Here is a 23649-nt window from a genome sequence, read left to right on the forward strand (position 1 = left end):
ATTTTCAGTTGTGCATGTTTTCGGAATGCCCAGAAAATGTACTATATCCCAGAAAAAGAAGCATATTTTAAACTTAATATTTACCTGCTACAGGACAGAAAGTGTTGTTTTTGCATTTTGAAGAAAAGGTGTTGTTAATTTATTTTTTTAAATATACTAAATATTTTTCAAATGGAGAAAAAACCTTCGGGTTTTACCTAAAATGATCTGTTGCACAGTAAAAAGTTCAATAAGTGGCTTGATATTTATTTTTAATACATTGTTTTACATTTTTAAACTTTGAAAACGTTCTGAAAAATCAAGTTTTTTTTTATTTATGACGTTCTTGAAAGGAGTGAGCGACGTGTGACATTCACCAATTCTACCCATTATTGACAACAATACTACTTAAATTCTTAACCCTTTTAGATATAGTGATCAAACTCGAAACACAGTCTAAGAGAGTCACTAAAGACATCTATGGTGGAATGAGGAAAGCTTTAAGTAAGCAAAAACTCTTTCATTTGCATGTGAGGTCTGAATCCTGGATTATATTCAAATACATACTTAAGAAATACTAGAATTTAGATACACTCAAAATGTTGTAGATAGAAACATCGTTTCAAGTTGAGGCACCTATAACATTTTAAAAAATAATAAGAATGAATAGTCCAGTGTTGAAAATATCAAACAATAAAAAATTGAAAGTTAATGTCAGTTTGCATATTAAATATTGAGTTTTCAATATTTTACTATTTGACGTATTAATTATTTAATGCGTTCAAAATATAAAACAAGTTATCAATATAGATCAAATTATAAAGTAATCATTTAGAGTGTCCGTAATTTTATTACCAAATACCTTTCTTGATGTTTTCCGGAAAATTAAGGAAGATTTTCATTACAAAAGATTAATATTAAAGCTTTTACTGCCGATATTAAGAATCTCAATTTGGTTAACAAAATTATAATTTTATTTTATTACTGCCTTTAATACCTTGAGATCAAAGTAAAATCATTTAATATTTTATTTTCTCATAAGACACCTATAATATATTATTACTTTAACATATTTTTTACCATTCTCAATCTTGTGTTTTATTTATATTAAATTTATGAAAAGAATTTTGTAAAATTATGTTAATTTCGATGCTTTTAGTTAAAAAAAATATGGTTTCATGAAAAAGAATGAAAAAAATCCAATTTTATTTCAATAAAAAAATTATAATTATTAAATATTTAAAATAATAAATAAGCATACCAATCTGAAGAACCTGATAACCTTGATATATCTGTTTTTTAATATAATTTTTTTTCATACTCTCCTTTCAGTTTTACAGTATGTTTTGGGTCAATAAGTTTTGTACATGATATGAATCCTTACACGTAGTATCATTATGCCCTGATACCGAATGTATTTTAAAAGCCATCGAAATATATATTTTACGTAAGTACTTCATTTTCACTTCCGCATTTACGATTTATTTTTTCGATGTCGAGGAAACCTTTTGTCATAAAACCGTTGGGATTTTTCAAATTATTACGATCTCAAAGAAAGTACTAGATATTACAATCTCGGTGCCAGGGCATGATGCGACTTGTGGGATGAGCGCCGTCATTGTTTCATGCCGAACGTAGCACAACGAAAGAAATTCATCATCTCGAATCAAGTGCTGACAATGGAGAGGTCGCGTACCTCTTCCATTGTTCCGTGCTCCTGGTACCAAAATTTATTACAAATGATAAGACGTCCTACGCAGAGATTGCGCTAATGAGCCAAAAACGTTAGCGACCTTTGTTAAATCGTTCGTTGATATGATAAAATGGAGAAAACTATATGAGCTCGTATTAATTTGAAGCGTTCAAAGTATTGTTTGTCTATTTTTGTAGTTTACATACGCACAACCTCAATGTGACCTGCTCAGAAAGTTCTAGTAGGGTTGCTTATCTCGATATCATAAAGTTGAATTCGTGAAACAACCGAATGTTTTCATTAAAAATAAATTAGGAAACTTTATAGTGATTTGTCAAATACTTCAGCCCACGCTCCACTTTATTATTAGAAATCAATCTTGGTATTGCGTATTTCCTCCAATATCAAATAAATTACTTCACGTTACGGGGTACTTTTTCCATTTATAATGACTTATTAATTTACAAGTTTGATTTATAAATTTAAGTCGAAAAAATCAGTTTCCATTACATATTTCTAAATTTGAACTATTTTGAAAACTCTAAATATATCGCTCACTCCTTTCAAGAACGTCAAAAATTAAAAAACTTGATATTTCAGGAGAACGTTTTTAAAGTTTATAAATATAATACAATGCATTAAAAATAAATATCAAGCCACTTACTGAACTTTTTACTGTGCAACAGATCTTTTTAAGTAAAACCTGAAGGTATTTTCTCCATTTGAAAAATATTTAGTTCATTTAAAAAAATACTTAAACAACACCTTTTCTTCAAAATGCAAAAACAACACTTTCTGCCCTGTAGCGGGTAAATATTAAGTTAAAAATATGCCTCTTTTGCTGGGATATAGTACATTTTCTGGGCATTCTGAGAACATGCACAACTGAAAATTGACGATTTTTTATTTATGACGTTCTTGAAAGGAGTGAGCGATATGTGTACATACAAAATATTTTTAACAAAATATTTTTTTGTTTAACAATTTTTTATGAAATTTATTAAAATAATAAAATTTAAAAAAATCATTTTTCATAAATTCGTTTTCCCAAGTAAATTAAATAATTAAATTGAAATAATTTTAGGAAAAAATCTTTTCGGTTTTTAAGAGAATTTTATAAAAACATTTAAACTGTAAAGAAACCTTCATTTTCTGTTTATATGCTGATAAAAAAATAGGCAAAAAAATGACAAAGGAGGCGTTATTATCTACGGTGTTACGATTAAAATCGGAATAAATCAGAGAAATAATATTTTCTTCCCCATTAATTACGAATGTCTAAATTGTAAAAACCCCTTTAACTGAAACTTTCCACACAAATTCGCGATAAAGAAAGAATTCTCAAACAATGGAAGAAAAAGTAAATACTATGAAATTATTGCCGTTTTTATCTTCAAAAACAACAGTTAAATTTTCCCCGAGACGGGCGGCTCGGAATTGGTAGTAAAAAATTAAAAAGAAAAGTATTTAACGAGAAGGAAATTGTTAAAAGTATCAAAGCAATCTTGCGAGGAATCAAGGAGAAGAAAAGGGCAATGCGTAACTCTGCGAAGAACGCTTCTATCAAAGGCGAAGCCTGCTTTAAACTTAGCTAGCTTTTAACCAGCTTAAGAAATCTGTAACAACACAACATGTCTCGTATTAATTCAAAAGAAATAAGCAAAAAAACACTTGGGATTGAGTTGTTACCATAAAGAAAATTTTAATGGACCTGTTCATAATTCTACGTCTCTTATTTTTATTCGTCAAGAATGAAACGAAATAATGATTAAATTACAACATTTTGAGTGTGTCCAAATACTTGTTCACAAAATCTTGATTATCTCCAATTACAGGAATTATTTTCATATTATTTTATGACATCTCATCAAAGATGAAGAAGAATATGGAAGTCTGGGCATTTACGGGGCTGACGACCGTCATAGGCTGGTTTAAGTGATCACTTTACACACGTGTAACGTTCACCAATTCTACCATATTACACATTAATATAAGAGTTTCTGCTTAAAAAAAGCTTCTTTACATCTCACCAATAGATGTCTCTAGTGAAGTTCTAGTGATTCAATAACAATGTTTCTAAATTGGTTCATATATATGGAATCTCCAAGAATTTTAATAGTGTGGTTGTCAATAATGGGTAGAATTGGTGAATGTTACACGTGTGTAAAGTGGTCTATGATGGTCGTCGGCCCCGTAAATGCCCAGACTTCCATATTCTTCTGATGAGATGTCAAAAAATAATATGATAAAATTACATTTCAAATTTATTCGCTAACAAATTCTTAGGATAAGTCGAGAGCATTCGGAGGGTTTTGTGTAAGATGGTCGACAAAAACTGAGCAAAGTGCGAGGGAAACAGTTAAAATCTCAACTAATTACTTCTGAGATATTAAACCTTCTTCTCACTCTACCTTTCCTCGTCCCCTTCTCGACACATAAATTTCAGATGCACGTACCGTTTGAGAATAATGCGCGAATCTCTTCTCAAAATTTTCACCTATTAAATCCGAGTACACAAAAGAATATTTTAGCTTTTAAAAAAACACCGACTTTTCACCTTTCTTTCAACTTGCAGACCATGGGTTATCATTTGGATTCGAGACAAAAGTTTTAAGTGATTCAACACTTAATAGCTAAAGCAATCATTTTCAGACCAGACAGAAAATATTCATACTTTCTCATTTTTCCCTCTAGACATTTCTTTAAAACACAATAATAGAAAATAAATAAAAAACACACGTTGTCAATTTATTGTTGCCAAACCAAATAATTATAGTGTCAAAAGTTGCGTACAATATTCCAAATAGTGCAAATTTTAGAGATACTATTGAAAAAAAAAAATTTACTGTTTTTGATCAAAATAATAATTTACTTTCAATCTTAGGATGCAAAAAGAAAAACACTTAATGAAAGCATACTTTCTCTTTTTTATATCATTAATATAAACACTATGAAGAAAGTTGAAAATTTCAAATGATGGCTTTTCTAAACGTTATTGTGCATCATTAAAGAAATTAGAAACACGATCATTAGTTTTCATTGCTTTTTTATTAAAATGTAGCTCGATAAATATACCATTAGCAAGAAAAGAATTTATTTCAAAAGAAATGTTTGAAAATAATACTATGTTTGAATTATATAAAAGTCAATAAAAATATCATTTGAACTCTAACAATTCCCAGATTATGTTACAGTCTAAATAAACATCTTTATAAATAAAAACGTAAATTTTAATTTGTTCAAAATCTCAAATCTCCTCAATTTATTTACTCATTGCTTTGAAATTTTGACGCAACGTTGCATTCGAATACATGATTTTTTTGTTGAGACAGGTTTTTACCTGTTTTCATGTTTTTTTTTAAACTGCTTTATTGGAAACCTATACAGCAGCACCATCTGTTAAACATCAGAGCAAGTCAAGCAATACTATTATCAACTGCAATGTTTTCGATTGCATTGTTGTTTTCGTAGTTGTTATCATTGCTTCACGATAATTGTAAAATTAAATTTATTATAAATATGTGTTTTATGTTTTTCTTCACTTAGCCAGACAGAGCCACAGCAACGCTTAGCCAGGTACAGTAAGTGTAAAAAAAACATACATTATGCTGTGTCAAACAGTTTAATATGTCGGCAATAAATCCAGCTAAAAATCACTTTATTTTTCACTTGCTTATTACCTTAATATGTTTGGAAATCTACTTTTAAAAATATCTCTAATGAATACAAATTCATAAAAAGTTATTTGAATTATATTGCGCTATTCAGCATCAAATCAATTCAGCGGCGTATAAAATTCGAGTGTGGAATTTTTTACGTGGAAAATGTACATCGTAATACGAATATAAGAAAAATGCTGACTCCCGAACAGTCAGCAGATTTAGTTCCCGCTGAGATAAAATTTCCCATATACAAATAAAAATCTCTTTCGATCGATATTCCACATTCTGCGCTCCTACTGACATTCCATTCACTCGGCAGTATTCACATTTCCACCACTGGTAACGAATTCCTCTTTCGTCCTTCTCATAATAATACACTGGAATGCAATATTGTACACACTTTTCCGGCAAACCAAACGTGACCTCTCGCTCAGTGGCTGAAATGGGAATATACTCTGACCTCTGCAGTAAATTGTAAAAGTCCATTTACAAACGTTCGCACCCGTTCAAATGGAAAAACATCAATTTGTTTGATTTTTATTTTCAAGTATCATTTGGCGTTTCTCGAATCCCCAAACCTTGAGGTAAAGAGTGACTGTCTTTTAGGTTCATATATGCAGTATAAACTATATTTAAAATTAAGTGAAAATATAATTTATATTAAAATATTCAATTAAACATGCATCGGTGGGTAATCCAAACAAACGACATCTGAAATAATATTAGTTTCCATTACTTATGTTTCAAGGCTATTTTATAAGAACATGATCTAGTCAATTTGCAGTATTTTGAGTGCCACTCATGTGTGTAAATGATTCTCGGAATATGAACAAAAATTATACAAATAGTTATTTAGAGATTTAATGGATATTTGAAGAAGATTATAGAACTCTACTGAAAAATACTCTAAAACTCTTTTAATCGAAAGTAGTTTATCATTCATTTGTTTGCCCTGTATCTGCATCTTTTTTTATTTTGTGGTTTTAGGAATGTTTTTGTATTGCATTTTTGCTATTGATTTTTGTTTTGTAGAACCGTTACGAATATATTGTGAACCAAGCAATTACCATGGATCATCCTCGAAAAACATCTAGAGCAGGCCTGGCCAACCCAAATAGTATCCCGGGCCGCATCGATGACTTAAAATTTTCCCAAGGGCCACATAGAGACATTAGATTTTTTAAAACAATGAATATCATACTTATTGATTTTTTGCAGGTACATATAATAAATAATTTGAATGCGGAGGTAATCAGAAAGTTAAATCATGGTAATTGTGAAGAAGAAAACATTACAACGACCAGAAGTGAGTAGAAAACATACAATGAACCAACAAAAAATGTATTGGTATAGTAATAAACATTTTGAAAAATTTTAACAATCAATATTTTTGATTAGGACACATAAATCAAACAATTTTAACATTTTTATTTTAATAAAAACCAATTTATGAATCACCACCCAGTTTGAGATTTGAGTTTTTCTTCGCTTACTTAATTTTTCTTAATCTATTTCAGTTGTTAAAGTTGCACACTTTAACTGGTTTTCGAGATTTTTTGAGATTGCGTTAAGTTGGCAATGGTGAAGAGCGTGCGGCATTGTATACTGTTTTTGTAACAACATGCATGACTTGGCTCATAGAATACTTGAGGGCATAAATTTTGTTGATGTATCAAACCGTGTATCACAAATATATCACTGATTTAAAAATATGTTCTTCATACATGGCCGCGGGCCGCACGTAAGGGCATCGCGGGCCGCGTGCTCCCCGCGGGCCGCGGGTTGGCCACTCGTGATCTAGAGGAAGACCAAAAAATTATGAATGCTACAGAAAGATAGACATGATTCGAAGGCATGGCTTAAGTGACGTTATCCATGATAGAACGACCCACAACCTGAGGAAGGAGAGCTGACCCCAACAGTGTAAGACGATTAGTTGGGATGGAGCCAGGAAGAAGAATAAATAAGCTTTTTTTCAGTTACGGTAAAACTGAATATTCATAAACTATTTATGGGAACTCTAATCGTTGATGGTTGGATTGAGTCGACGTTCTTCAAATAATTTTAGAAATGAAACATTTTAATCCGTATTGGAAGCTAGTTTTCAAGGACAAGACGAGAAAGTAAACGTTATAAAAGTCGTAAAGAATGTTTGAGAAGGCAGAAAGGAAAGATAGATAACGTGGAGTGATGAAAGGAAAGATAGATAAGTTGAAAGCAAGGAAAAAGTTACACAACCGTGTACACCCTTATAATATAAAATGATGTTACGAGTAGCATACAGCCATATACCATAATGACCTCTGTCAAAATAGTGCAAACACCAATTATAAGAAAAAAGAATTCTTATAAAGCAAAAAAAAAATCAATTCTTAAGTACCTATAAAAAACTAAAAACATGTTCGCCTTTTTTTAAATTTTTGTATTTATTTTAAAGAAAAAAAACCGCGTTATTATTTACAAAAATACTTCAATTTTATACTGTTGTGTGAGCCTAAGCGGCTCATTGTTGAAAATAAGTTTCAAACTGTGGTAGAGTGGGTTCGAACCCAGAAACTCTGATTCAAGAGTCCGAGATACTAACCACGGGACCACAACTCGATACGATAAGTACATCTTAATGATTCTGACATAATTTTATAACACCAAAATGCAACACCAAACCAATCAAACAATGTCATAAGTATTTGAGAATTCAGCATTTCAATAGCCTAAAATTAAAAATAAATGAATAACCGATTTTATAACATCCTTAATAAAGAATAAAAAATAAATATCCAGTAAGTACAAGAGCTTAGTTTTTTTATGGAGAGGCACGGCTTAACTAGAATGAGATATTTTATAAGTAAAATGTCTAGGTAATAAATTAAAGAATTTTTGTAAGAAGATAAAGAAGAAAAAAAGTATATCGCTATATTGCTGGTTAAATGCCACAATGCGTAAAAATGAATTAAACTCTTTATTCCAAAAATGGTATCTACATATAATATATCGTCAATATTTTCATATTAAAAAAAGACACCCATGATTCTAACGTTACAAATGCACATTTCTAACCCTAGAATCATGGTGTCTTTGGAATATGAAAAAGTTGACGATTCATTTTTGGTGTTTGACCAGCGATATTATTCCTAATTTTTTATATTAAACGTACTTTTTTTATTTTTTGTGTTTTAAATCGAAATACCAGTTTGCATTAGTATTCTTTTTGAATTTCATTACAACTGGATAAAACACGGAAAAGATGTAATGAAAATTTGAAGTACTTTAATTTTGGGAATTCAAATCTCATTGTTTTGTATTTACGATCTCCCTCTTATTCTGAATTCTCGTTTAGAGTCTACTCCATCTTCACATTTCGAACTTTAATATTAATTAAAACTGAAAGTACTTTTTTCTATTTACTTTAAAAGTGTTTTTAAATAAACAGAAAATTTTAAAAACATGGAGTGTCCTAAAAAAATGTTTTTATTTTTTTATTTTTTAATGTTTATTTTTATTGAAACGTAAAAATCATATTTTAACTTCATCAATGAATTCGGTAGTCACTTTGTGGTAAAATCTATTAATTTTAATTTTAATTTTAATTTGTAAATAGTTATTTTTCTTTAATTTCATTGAGATACGTATTTCGATGCATTCAGCATCATTTACGGTGTTTGAAAACATTGAAACACTTGTCGCAATAAATTTGAATAAATGTGGTATTTACCAAGGAAAACTTAAATTAAAAATCATATTTCAACTTAGAATAAAGATTTAAAGGTTACGTGTAGAGCATTAATACTCACTTAAACCATGTTGGAAAACGTTCACCTTTTACCGAAATTTCTGATTATATTTTGACCTAACTTCGAGTGAGTTTCGTCAATACACTTGAATTATTTTTTGTCTTTAGTTCAGAAATAGTTCGTGAACTAATTGCGTACAGTCAATTTCAAAAATCCCCAGAGAAAAAAAGTGTTAATTCGCAAGGTCTTTGCGGCCAATTCCCTTAATTCGTAAGCTCCAGACGTTGTATCAATTAAATCTTGTAAGGGTACAGATACTAGTTGACGTTCGAAATTCGTTGCATAAAGCTTACACACGATTACAAATTGACAAATAAGGGTAAATAAATATTGTTTTTAACTTTCACTCATTTCTTCGTAGTTTTAAGCATACCGTACAATGAGAGTAATTTTTTAAAATTCTAAACATTAGTTCAATAGGATTAGTTAGGATTTGTTCAGGATATTAATTCTCTAATCATTTAATAAATTCACTTTATTAGCCACGAGTGACTGAGAGAGTGCGTAATGATAATCGAAAAATCCGACATGATTGAATCGTCTTTTGATTTTTTTTTACTTTGTAGATGGAATTTTTATTTCAATGTTTCATAATTGACTCGTAAAATTTTCTGATGACGACTAGAAATATCAGAGTATCGTATTCTACACAGCAAAATTTATTCGAAATTTAACATTACGAACGGTTTTTAAACACCCACTGCATGGTGTTATTGTTATCATTTTAATTAATTTTTTTACTCAATAATCTTAGTTGTCAAACGGTGTTATTTTGAAATGAAATTTTATAATTTTAATATACACAAAGCATTTAAAAATTTGTTCCGAGAATCCAGACCCTTTTTTTTAATTATTTTTTATTATAATTCTATTTATGCACTTTTTACCAATATTATTTCTCATGTCTCCTTACACTGCTGTGAAATTATTCACATTTTTGTATGATTTACCGGGATTACTAAAATTGTGTGCATTAATTTTTCAATATATTTTTTTGGAAACCAATTCAAAAAGCTTTGATGTACACACCTCGAATTTACCATTTGAGACTATTTTAATTTTTCGTTGATTATTAAGAATAATAATACTTCATATGTAGAATATTCAGAAAATGATTCTTTATCAGATTAATCAAAAAATTAAAGGAACATCAATTACACAATTTTGTGAGTAACAAAGGGTAAAATTAGTAAATATTTTATATTAAAACGGATTTAATGTGAAATATGGCCTTCCCGCGGTACTTGGAGAAGTACATACGTAATTTACGTAAAAATGAACAAGTTTATGTGCTTTTGCTCCAGTAAACTCGTAAATCTTTTTTCTTTAAATCGACATTGAATTTGCTCGGAACTCGTTGAAAACGAATTGGGGCATATTAAAACATTCTACGATACAATGTTTTATTGCTAAACAGCTGTTTCGCATTAGCATCGATATATATTCCTATACCATCCCTATTCCAACCCTAACAACCACCCCTAAATAGAATTTAAATGAATTTTCGATACGCCTGAATGTTTTTGATATCCCAAACGTTAAATTCGAAACGCTTTGGTTTAATCCCATTTTATTAAATTCGTATCAGCATTTCGGGATACTTTACTTTTTCAACGACTTGTGTGTACGTTTTTTTTTCAATATTTTGCTGTATATTTTGAAATGACAAGGCAGTTAATATTTATTTTAGCAATTCAACTTAAGTACCGTGTTCTTCACGTCCATTTTAACAATTTCTGGTCGTTTGAATTTTTAAATTCAAGTTTTACTTTGTAAATACCACTATTTCTTAAAATGAGGTGTTACACGTGCTTCGATGCATTCCGCATCATTTTTAAACACTGTAGAATAGTGATATTAGTGAAAATGTATAGATTATAACACAGAGTAACTGCCGAATTAATAAATATTTAATGAAATAAGGAAAAGCATCGAAATAGGTAGAGATAGTTTGCTTAAAATGATGCCAATATCGTGCAATCGAAATATTTATATATAATTTTCATGCCAAGATCTAAAACCATATATTTGTAAAATAATTACATTTGCCTGTGTTGTGTTACCCGATTTCTCAAAGGATGTAGCATGTCCTAGATACGTCGCACAAGGAATGAAGGGGCAGTAGTTAGAATTGGGAAAACCCGTCAATCGCTAGCCTTAATCACTCAAAGGTATGTTTTATACCTTTTTATAATTACTTAACCTCCAAGTGACTCTGAAATCTAGCTACAGCTTATGCAATACCGCTTATTATGGCCCTACTTAGGCTTCATTATAAGTACATATTTTAGCCTATACCTCTCGTGAGTCGATTACCTCTTTATGTTAAAAGTTACTATAATTTCGACTTATTCATGAGTATAGGCGAAAATACTCGCTGGTTTAATAATTACCTTTAAAAGTTTTACGTATATATGCAGTATCGTAAAAATCACATTTGTATCTCTGCTGAATCTGACATCTGTTGGAAACATTGTGAAGTATGTAAATAGGATTCTCCACTTCTTGCTTTATTTAACAATTCTTTCGAGTTTTTATTTTATCTTTTAAGGCTGGTTCGTTTTTTTTTAAGTAATCTTATATATCGAGACATATCGCCTTTGGTTTTCTAGTACGCTGAAACAAAACATATTTTTATTTGAATTGAAGTGTTAAAAATAATGTTAGATTTTTATTTTCAATTTCACACTCTACAATACTAATTGATATAACATTAGTTTCTACTTTAATCTCAATCTAAAACCTCAATGTATGTTTCTATAAACCTCATTTATCAATTGAAATGATACAATGAATTTTTAAAATAATATGTGTTAAAATAGCATAAAAGCTATGAGTGTTTTTTTTTATATATCATACAGAGGAAATCCAGTCACTTATAAAGATTTTAAAAATATTTATCACAAAACGGTACATTAAAAATGCATTAAAATTACTTACAATGCTATAATTGATAATCTTCAGCTTCAAATGACGAAGAATTTTTAAGAAAATGGAATGGGATCTTTTCTTTCGCGCTCTTTTATCTATTTTTTGTCATTTAAATATAATATTAACGATTATTTTTAAGAAAACTTGTTGCCTTCTTTGTCCACGGTATTATTTTCAAAGTGGAGAATATCATTTAATCTGTTTTGCAGCTTCATTCAATATTTTGATTACATGCCACGATAAATGTATCATGAGAGCATTAAAGTAACCCGATATTATGATATAATATTCGTCCCATAATGCATTAACCGTAATATTTCTTGCATAAATCCTGCCGCCCTTCTTGAGATGTAATGAATGGCCTTGCTGACAGCCCTATCACCCCACTGTAACATGATTCCCTGATACTTATTCCACGAATTACGTTTACCATTACTCAATTCCCGAGCAACAGGCGAGAGATGACTTATGCGAAATGATTAATCAACAACCAAATAATTACCATAAATAACAATCCAATCATTCTCCAGCGGCATTCCCAAATTACAAGTTTCTGTAACGATATTAAATAACATTATATTCGCTGGCATACATTTGTATAGGTACATCGTAAGCCTCGGCGAATTTTGTCGATCTATTTCAACTAGAGTTGTGAATAATGGGTAACGGTTACGATTTCGGTTACCCGATTTGGATCGTACTAGTTGTGTTTTTCTTGGTTCATATTTCTTTTCAGTTTTTGATATATATTTAAAGCTAGAAATACGCAATACTGAATTTGTTTACTGATTGGTGCAATTGGTTTAGAATGATCAAATCCAAAAACCGTTTCAAATAACGGTTTCATTGAAAGAAGTCGTTATAAAATTCGGATATTTTTAATATTTATTTATTTAAACTTCACGTTTTCAAATAACGGTTTCATTGAAAGAAGTCGTTATAAAATTCGGATATTTTTAATATTTATTTATTTAAACTTCACGTTATCTTTATAAATAAGAACATTGGCAGGCTTATTGCTAAAAAGCAATATCTTCCAACCAACTAAAAACAGAATAGTGATATTGATTAAAACGTTTAATACCATATATAGCTGTTTGCAATCAGAGGGTAGATAGTACTTGAACATTGAAAAAAGCATAAATTACAAAAGATGATAATAAGGAGGGCAAAGGAATAAGGGAGTTTAGGGAAGGGGGGAGAGAGAAAAACTAAGGGAGGAGGTTTGATGGATTGTAAGGATTCTAATGATAAATAGTAATGTCTCAGACGTTTCTTAAAAGTTATTAGAAAATGTGCATTTTTATTATGATGGTCACATGCAATTTCAACCATCATCGTCATTTTTCAACTTGTTTCATCATTCTAGAAATATACAGATTTAACGATAAATGCTAACTCTCAATTTTCAAATCCCATTTTTCAATGCAATCAAACACAAAATTCATAATATATTTTTTAAAGGAGTTACTATTTTTATCACCTAATCAGTGTAATTTTTAACTCAAACAACATTTTGGGTGTGTCAAAATCATTGTTCACAAATCTGGGTTTTCCACTTAGGCGTTATTTTTTGCATTTTACATCTCAACAAAAATGGAAGTTAGGGTATCTATAGGGCTAACGACCTGTCATAGGGTGGTTGAAGTGATCACAGGTGTTAACATTCACCATTCTACCCATGGTTGACAATCATGGTACTCAAATCACTTGAACTCAAATAAACCGTTGATACCGTCGTGAACTCAAACTTTAAATGAAGAATACTTCATTTAAAGTGTGAGTTCACGACGAGTTATATAGTTTATTTATAAGTAGGTACTCTTTCATTATATTAGATTAAGGAAACAATCTTCGAAAGTTATTTGATTATATTTGAAGTCTATTTCTACTCTTGTTCTTGCCTACACCCACGCACATACCAGTGTGTAACTCAATGAAGAATTTGCTGTAATTTAGGACCAATCAAGCATGTGGTATAAATCGATAGTTAAAAATAAAATAAAAAATTTTCTTAATAATATTGTAAATGAGAACACTAGTTTTATTACCACTTTATTTAAATTTATTTTTAACAGCAACTAGCTTCGGAAGCTACAGATGCTTCCATCTACGGGGAAGCTTAAGAGAGTTTATTTTAAATCTGCAATGTTTGTAACAACTTAAACGAAAAAACTATGAATAGTCTCTGAAATTATAATTAATTAAGTTTAAATCGGAAAAATCTTCGAAACGAATCTCAACTGACATCTATGCAAATGTATTTAAATTATTATATCGATACTATTTCTAGCTTCCAACCACTGTAAAAGCTACCCCACAAACCAAAGATGATAGAAGCGCTCTCTATTCGAAACTGCAGAAAGCTCTTAGCTAAATACCCAACTCAGCAAAGATTCACACCTCAACATCGACCTGTTTTTAGCGGAGATTCAATCCAAAAACTGTCACAAAAGCTGTTACTCATTTAAAAGCTTTTGAATTTTTTTAATAGTAGTGCTCAAACAAACGATAGTCACAAAATTTCTCCATCATTTTTTAATCGTTGAAATTAATCATTTATGAAGGAATAATTTAAAAGTAAGTTAATTTTTCTTAGAATATTTTTTTTGTTATCATCGCAAACAATCTCCGCCTTTTCCACATTCATATGTACACAACTAATAAAATATATTATCAACATTTTGAGCGTGTCCAAATACTTATTCACAAATTTGGATTATCTCTAATTAGGAGTTTTTTTTTTTAAATGACGTCTCACCAAAGATGAAGAAGAATACAGAAGTCTAGGCATTTACGGGGCTTAAGACCGTCAAAGGCCGTTTAAAGTGATCACTTTACACACAATTCTACCTGTGATTGACAACCACACTACTCAAATTCTTGTAAGTTCTATATATGATCCAATTTCGAAATATTGTGCTTGAATCACTAGAATTTCACTAGAGGCATCTATTGGTGAGATGAAAGACCAAGTATTACATACCTTAAATGTTGCAATATAATCCTCATCTAACAACAATATTTTGTTTTACTATATAAAATGGAGTTCCGTCAAGAAATGTCAGTAAAAAACGTAAATCTAATGCAATATAATCCACATACATATAATAAACAAATATTTATAAATGTAATTCACAAAAATATTATAATTCCCGATAACGTTGTAGTAGCTACCCATATGATTATGATAAAAGTGTTTCACAATCTCCCATCCAGATTGTTTACCTAATAAAGAGGAAGGCTTCAGCTTTAAATGAACTGATACCGGATATCAATATAACTCAATATCGAGGGATAAAAATACACCGATATGACGTATAGTAGCCAGTTTTTATATTATTATAACATTTTATTCGATACCTACTTCTGAATGATTAATAATCATAATTATTTTATTTTATTTATAAGGTTTTTTTTCGTTATGGACTTTTGCAAAAAAATCAATTAATCTCAACATTCAAGTACTTAGTTATTTTAAAACGATTTATTAGTTGAACACTCTTAAAATATTTATGTATTAAAATTAAACACTTGTATTAGACCTCTACCAATACCTGAATGATTTTTTTTTTTAGTTTTTGTGTTCAGCTGTCGATGAAAACATATGTAGTTTTCAAAAGTATATTTGTGAAATAAAACTCGAATAGCGGTTTAATATGTACAAGCGTTTAATTTTTAATACTCAACATGTCATTCCACAAATTAAATACCAAATCAATAAATATCATATGTTTGTAGATGTGTACGTTTTTTAATATCTTTCTGAATACAATTTTTCACCACAGATTCGAACAGCTACTGGATAATTTTTATATGGCATCAGCGCTGCAATTGCAAAGGCACACTTGTCAAATATTGTGCTCTGATGCTGTGAGATGTTTTATGCGAATTTATAAAAAATGATTATTTATACTGCGTATCTAATTTAATAAATATAAAAAATATTTCGATTAAAATTTACTATATTTCAGCCCTTAGAAGGCGAAATAAATCTTCAAAATGACAATTATAAATAGATTATGACCTTTGTGATTTTCCATTTTATAATAACAACGTAACTTTGTTTTAAAATCACTATAAATTGTGATTTTAAAAACAATGTTACATCTTAATTATAAAACAGATTTATTTTTATTATTTTACTAAATAACATTAAACCATAAAAACTTATTATAAAAGCTAAAATTGAGCTAAAGTGGAAATGGAATTGGAAAAAAACAGAGGTTCTGTTTGAGAAATATAAGAGCTTGGATCAGAAAAAGACTGGGAGAAGAACGTCAGAAGAACTTGATACGGAAGAAGAAGAAACCAAAAAAAATACACTTTTCATTACACAACTACTGTCGAATGAGACAAAACTGATATATTTCCACCTTACAATGAAAAATAAATAGATCTAAGAAATAAAATCCTTTGAAATTGTTTTCATGAAATATAGTAATTCTTCTTTTAAGGTGGTATGGACATGTGCAGCGAATGCATGGCGTGAGAATGACCTATAAAATATATATGGCGAGTGTGAGTGGGAAAACAGAACGAAAACGGCTGAAAAAGACTTGGCACATACAGGTAAATCAGAACCTAATATCTAGTGGTGTCAAAAGTCTGCGTAATCGGAGGGCATGTATGACTAGATATATGGATGTGAAGGAGGCGAGAAGTGTATGTCAGAACAGAAGAATGTGACGTTCCATCCTTTCTGCCTACCCTTGCGGGGAAACGGCGTGATGGTAGTAGTAGTAATAATCTATAAAAATTATATTTTTGTCCAATAATATTCACAAAATAATTATCTGAATTTTCGCGTCAAAATATTTAAGGTTCAAGAAATAACAACAGGATTTTTCTATTTATTTTCATCTTTTATTCTTATGATCCTGGTCTGCTTGCGATACAAAATGATATTCAGCTTTTAAAACTATGCATCAATTTGATTTTGAGTGAACATTTCAGAAAACTATCCTATGCATGTTAGCAAAAAGTGCCAACTGAAATGAAATTTTAAAAAAGTGCTGACTAATCCCACAGAGGAATTATTCAACAAATTATATTTTGTGACAGTCAAACAACCCTTATCTATGCATTTGAGATTTACTCTTACATTTCACAAAAAACACCTAACGGCAAAACACGTCACACAAAACCAAAAATAATCAACATTCTTTTGACCAAAAGAACATTGATTATTATGCAATAAACTGTTTAACCTGCATTAATTACGAGTATTCATAATTTCGATTAATTTAATTAACGAAACTAAAAAATAAAGAAATTTTTCGAAATGGATAATGGAGGTAGATAGATCTGAAATAGACATTTGATTTAAAGTCATAAACATTGTTTTATATATATTTATTTTTAAATAATTACATTTTGTTAAATGAGCAGTTGTCACGGGAAACCCAGTGAGGGTACATTCTTGTAAATTGTAATTTTGTATTTGATGAAAAGCAAATAAACAATATAAATAAAAAACAAAAAACATTTTTGTAGAAATAACAAAAAACGGACGTCATAATTTTACAAAAATACATTGAAGTTTTTATCTTTGTTGACTCTTAAACAAATACAATTATAATTAATAATCATTGAAAGCCACCTCGGAATAATTCAGAAACGATTTGAAATTTAATTGTTTCTTAATATCTAAGGATCAAAAACTAATTATTTTTATATTTCCAATTTTCTCACATTTGATTGATTTATGTTTTATTTATTTTGTCAGTGCCTCGGGGAAGGGAGGTGGCTAAAAACATACCAATTCCCAATTGTCTCTCTCTCTACCTCCCCTACGTTGTATCTCTTCTTTCATCTGATAAAAGCTTGCATGTATCGATACTTGTACATATAGATACATTGAAACCAGTTTTAGATCAGAATACCGTAACCGCATTTTTATTATTACTCCACATATTAAAATTTTCACTTAATTACTTAGAATTGTAAAGCTATATAAGAACCATGACTCCATTGAATCTTCAAATTAGTTTGAAAATGCCATAACAAGGTGAAACAATTTTCACAATTTTTATTTTTATCTGTTTTTTTAACAATAAAATACAATTTTGTATATTAAAAGCATTGTCAACTTTGTGGTATGGTAATTTAATATTCTCCTTATCATTCATCGTTCACTTTGTGTAATACCACTTTTATGAAAACTTTTTCGTGACAACCGGTTTCGAAATATTCATTCTATTATTGGGTCATTAAAATAAAATTATTACGGGTTGACATTTGTACATAAATAAAATTTTGAAAGAGAGAAAGACGGTAGTCACAAATAAGTGTTTATAAAAGTCGTATTACACAAAATAAACGATGAATGATAAGGAGAGAGTTACAATTTAGTAAACATAAAATATCAGAGTTTGATTCTGTATCACATTTAGTATATAAATAAATTATTACTGGTAACTTAATTCTATTTTTATATTACCATATATATCCAAGAATATTATAGTTCAATTTTAGAACTAGACTCTTTTTATGGAGTATTTAGCACCGCTCTAAGCCTGACGATATTTTTTTGTAATCTTGAAACGACACAACGCCTACTTTCCCTTTTAGCTGCCTCATATACCTTCTTTTTGTTCTTCTTTAACCTATATTTTCTTATTTTTTCACAAAATACTTGTACCGCATCATCTTCCTTATTCGATTCATTTTCGTTTTCACTGTAAACTATTCAGATAATTTTTTTTGTATAATTTAAACGTAAAACATCTATTCCTCTAATTTTTTCTTCGGTTAGATTGAAGAGAACGTAACACAACAATTTCATGATGATGTTTGATTTAAAAATACATAGTTTTAAAGTAACATGGTTAAATTACGCGAACTAGCTGAAATGATGAAGCTAACGATTCAAATTCTATTTAAAATCCTAATACCATATTTGAAATCACAAAACGCTAAACAGATATTTATAATTCAATAAAAAATTTAACTTTTTAATTTAATTTTTCCTTTCAAACTCCACTTTATATAATAGTGGTATTTATCAAATAAAACATAAATTTAAAATGGATAAATATTATCACAATGTGACTGCTAAATTAATTAATGAAGCAATCATTTGGTTAGAAGGATAGTGATCGAAGATATTTTAAAAATTATTTTCCGGTTACGAGGTTTTGACGGCAATCTGTTAATATAGGCACACAACAGAGTGACAATGTAGAGTTGGACATTTAAATATCAGATCACTTTAATTGCAGCTTTACTTTTATTCGTCTCCTCGCGAGTGGAGGGTGGTCACAACAAGCATTAGCAACTTTCAACCATCGTTAAAATTTTACATTGAAAGCTTTTATATACATTGCTGTTTTTTTTTCAATTTATAAAAAGTGTCGACTTTTTTTTTAAACTCGTTTTTTGATGCCATCGTGTCAAGTAGAGGCTTCCGTATTGAATTCCATATTTGAGGAATTATTCATTAATTTTTAATTTAATAACTAAACGCAAAAATAAAAGCTTCACACAAGATTTTATGTTTTCTTCCTTAATATTGCTATCAGTGTAAGAGAAAAGCAAAAATATCCGGAAAAAATCATAATTATTGCTAAAAAAAATTGCGATCAAATTTTAGTCTCAAAAAGCCTTATAATTTGTTAAATATTCATGACAAAATGTTGTCGAAACGTGTGCTTTTATTTCTCGGTTGTGTGATTGTAATCTGTTTACTCCTCCCCGCCGGGGTATGCAGTGAATACTATGCTCACCACAGTGGTACGGAGAATGCAGATGACTACACAGATGAGTGGATCGTAAGGGTTGGTGGCGGTGAACAAGTGGCGCAGCTTCTGGCACTTGAAGCGGGCTGCATTTATGGCGGAAGGGTAGGAAAATTATATTTAAAAATTTAATTTTTTATTTCAAGATAGTGAAATTTAAAGTTGCGGTTCAGTCTGATTAAATAAAAAGGGGAAGAAGACAGGGTGAGACCACACATTTACAATATGTTAATTTGACAATGCTTATGGGTAATCATTATTTAAATCTGAATTGACCTTGGCTATAAAATTTAGGTATTTTAAAAAAAAAAAAAAACACAATAATTATCCCAAAACTTAGTTGAAAATTTACTGTGCTAATGCTTTTTTTTTTAAATAAAGCCCTTATAATTAATCTACACAAAAATTGAACTCTAGTCCTCGGTGGAAATAGTTTGAATGTTTTATTTTTTGTACCCGGTCGGGCTCACTTTCATCGCGCTTGATTAAATGAAAAGGAATAAGAAAAAAAGTCATTCTTTTTATTCCACATTTCTAGTATGTTTTATTTCAAAATGCTTATGGATATATACCTAATATTGTATAATAATATGTGGCATCAAGCAGCACGCTCTCCGCCAAGAGCAATGTTTAGTTACTGCGCTGTCACGTGCAGCAGATGGCGCTGCCTTTGTAGTTTAACCATTTTTCAATATGTTTTTTTATCACATAAGTATATAAAAACAAGCGCGTACTCAAATTAAATGTTTTGATAAATTTTCGAATAAATCAGTGATTAACTTCAGGAGATTTAAGATTTTGAGCAAACGAAGACTTCCATTTTAATTTATTAATCAATGATATTTGATTTATGCTAAAATGTAAAAAATAAGTAAGTAAGTTAGTAAAAATAATATTGATAAATCAATGCCAGAATCTTAAAATTAATGGAATATTGATCTAGTTAAGAATCTTTGAATGAAATTCTATTTTATCTATCAATGTATTACGATGATCACATTTTTACTCCTCATATTGGCAGAAGGTTTTTTTTAAAACACATTACAATCTGATTACCTTTTACAAATTGCAAACGTGTTAAAAAAATATCGAAAAAATTGACAAATAATGAAATTCTGAATTCGATTCAACGTAATGTCATTTATAGTACTAAACGAGTGGTAAAAGCTCTAATACGGGGATTACAATACAATGCCAGCTGGTAACATACATTTTTTCCTATAGATTTATGCCGATACATTTACACAGAACTTGGATAAATTAATAATCTTAATTATGTTTATTCTGATATAAGCTTCACTTTATTCATTCACTTATCAGCGTCCACCTATTTTTACTGATTACAAATTACCTTAACATTTAGTTTAGTTTTTTTCACGTTTTATTCAGTTTACGAAATATTATTTTTAAATTTAGGTCCTGTACATCGCTACTATATACCATGTATGGTTTGATCCCTCTAAATTTATTTCCAAAAATGTTCCAAATACATACTGATATTATGTTGATACCGACTACTCCTTACCAAAAAAGAAAAAAAGCTCCGTAAGTAAGGTAATCGGAGATATAATCTAAAGAAATCGGTATAAAGCAATCGGAGACATATTAAGAGTAATCTTAGAAATATTGAAATATTCCGAAACCAGAATACTGTCGTTGAGAGTATAAAAAAAACAAGGGTATGAATCAAACAAGGAACAAATTAGGACTCTTGCCTTTTATATTAAATAACTTTCTTCAACACGATATGAAAAAAAACAATCCCTCAAACCGCACACAAATTTAATGAATATTGAAACTTGTTTATAATATCGATATTCAATATCAATTGAAATGGATACACGTTTCGCACTTATTAAATCTTATCATCACTATCTTTAAAGAACAAAACCTGAATCTTTAACATAAAAACTTAATATTTGACATTATTTTCGTATGCTCAAAGATCCCTATAATAAAAAAAAAACATTTCCGTTAGATGTTTGAAATTTCTAAATAGCAAAATTACAGAGAGCTCGAGAACCACTATCAAAATGAATACCAGTTTATATTGCTAGATATAAAAGAGAAAAATTAATTAATTTCAATGTAATTATAAATTCAGCAGTCACTTTTTGGAAGTATCTATCCATCTTTAATCAAAATGTTACTTCGTAAAACCACTATTTCTTAAAACTTATTGTAACACGTGTTTCGATGCAATAGTAGTTATTACGAAATCAATTGTTACACATTTGTATTTCGATGCATTCGGCATTATTATCAAACATCTTTTCTTCAATAATGATGCAGAATGCATCGAAACACGTGTCATAATACATTTCAATAAAAAGTTGTATTTACCAAGTCAAATTTCAAGTGAAAATAATTTATTGCTGTCTAAGAAATAAAGAGTACACAATATCTCTTACTTAAGTAAATAGATTGAATATGATTCAATTTGTAAGGGTGATTTACATATAAAATCAACTTATGTAAAATTTATTTAATATTGATCACAGATCTAAAAAAAATTTTGAATATACTCACAGCAATTAAACCTACTTATTATGTATAAAATATACTCATTAAAAAAACATCTTGTTATTCAAATTAATCATAGAAATTTTATTTTTTACTGTTGTTTATACGTTTAAAGAGAATTTAATAATATTTCGAGCTATATTTTTATATGTGACATTACCTAGCGAAAGTTATCAATTTAATTAGTAAATATATGTGTAAATTATAAAATTTAAACAAATATAAGGCAAATAAATTTTAACTGCAAACGTTAAAGGATATTAATTTATTCAAATAAAATACATAATTGAATATTTTGAAATCTCTCATATTTGCTATTTGACACTCACTCGGTTTCGAACAAACACTACGAATGAAACATAATTTCCATATGGGATTAGTTGTATATTTATTTTCGTATTATACTTGATATAAGCATATAAATTATGGTTGTTAATTTGATGAAATATTCATCACTAACATCTACTGTTTAATCAAAACTAGAAAAAAATATTCAAGTCAACTTTTTACTTTTTGATATTTTTTGTCTTTTTAATTGTTTAATTTTATTTTTTTTTTAAATAATAAAAATGTTTGTTTTCTGATAGTCAAGTATTTTTTGTATTTTATATTAACACTTTTATATTATTTCTACTTATAATACCTATACCCTTATACCCTTTACTATGACCAAAATTATATTGTATACCCACACACAGGCCATGCCTTTGTGGGATCTTTTTTTGTATTTATGTTTATATTTTATTCATATTTTTTTGTATTTGAATTTATGTCATGTAATGCAAAAGAATCAATATAAAAAATTTAAAAAATTAAAAAATTAATAAAAATGAAAAAAAATACTGGCTTGGAACCTTTAAAAATTAATTCGTTTTTCTTTGAAATACACTCTCTACGATTTCAACTAATCCGATGCTAACTGATTGATACCTTAACGCTCTTCGAACGTGCAACGGTTCGCGCTCCATCAAAAGCGATCCGCTCGAACTACTACAACGTAAACCAATGGAGAACTCATAGTGCAACAGCCACCAACTTACAAAATACGTTTACGACAATTTGCAAGCTTTATTGAAGAAGTTACTATGTGGAGCGCTACATATTTATTATTCAAAAGGATACCTAAACTGTTTAAAAAATGATACAGTAATATTTACATGTAAAAAATACCTATTCAAATATATCCCTCATTAACAAACACACGTTTTTCATTGTTATTCTTCAATATCCTTGTTATATTGGTTGCTCATTTACAAAATAAATCACTTGCTCTTTGAACCCTTATCCGATTTCAACTATGCATAAGGCACTGATCAGCCCTGCCCTTCCAT

The 23649-nt window shown here is 29.2% G+C and overlaps 1 protein-coding gene across 1 annotated transcript in view; it reads left to right on the top strand.

The window, feature by feature from the left end:
• The first annotated feature begins 19690 nt into the window (after window positions 1–19690).
• The window catches only part of LOC148307698 (neuroendocrine convertase 1-like), a 40755-nt gene continuing 36796 nt past the window's right edge, over window positions 19691–23649 (top strand). The window contains exon 1 of the mRNA XM_088262955.1: window positions 19691–19900. Coding sequence (XP_088119081.1) covers window positions 19691–19900 — 210 coding nt within the window. The remainder of the gene's footprint in view (window positions 19901–23649) is intronic.

Source organism: Brachycentrus maculatus, unplaced genomic scaffold (genome assembly GCF_059751285.1).
Source record: "Brachycentrus maculatus isolate JH-2025_06_01 unplaced genomic scaffold, ASM5975128v1 h1tg000194l, whole genome shotgun sequence".
NCBI lineage: Eukaryota > Metazoa > Arthropoda > Insecta > Trichoptera > Brachycentridae > Brachycentrus > Brachycentrus maculatus.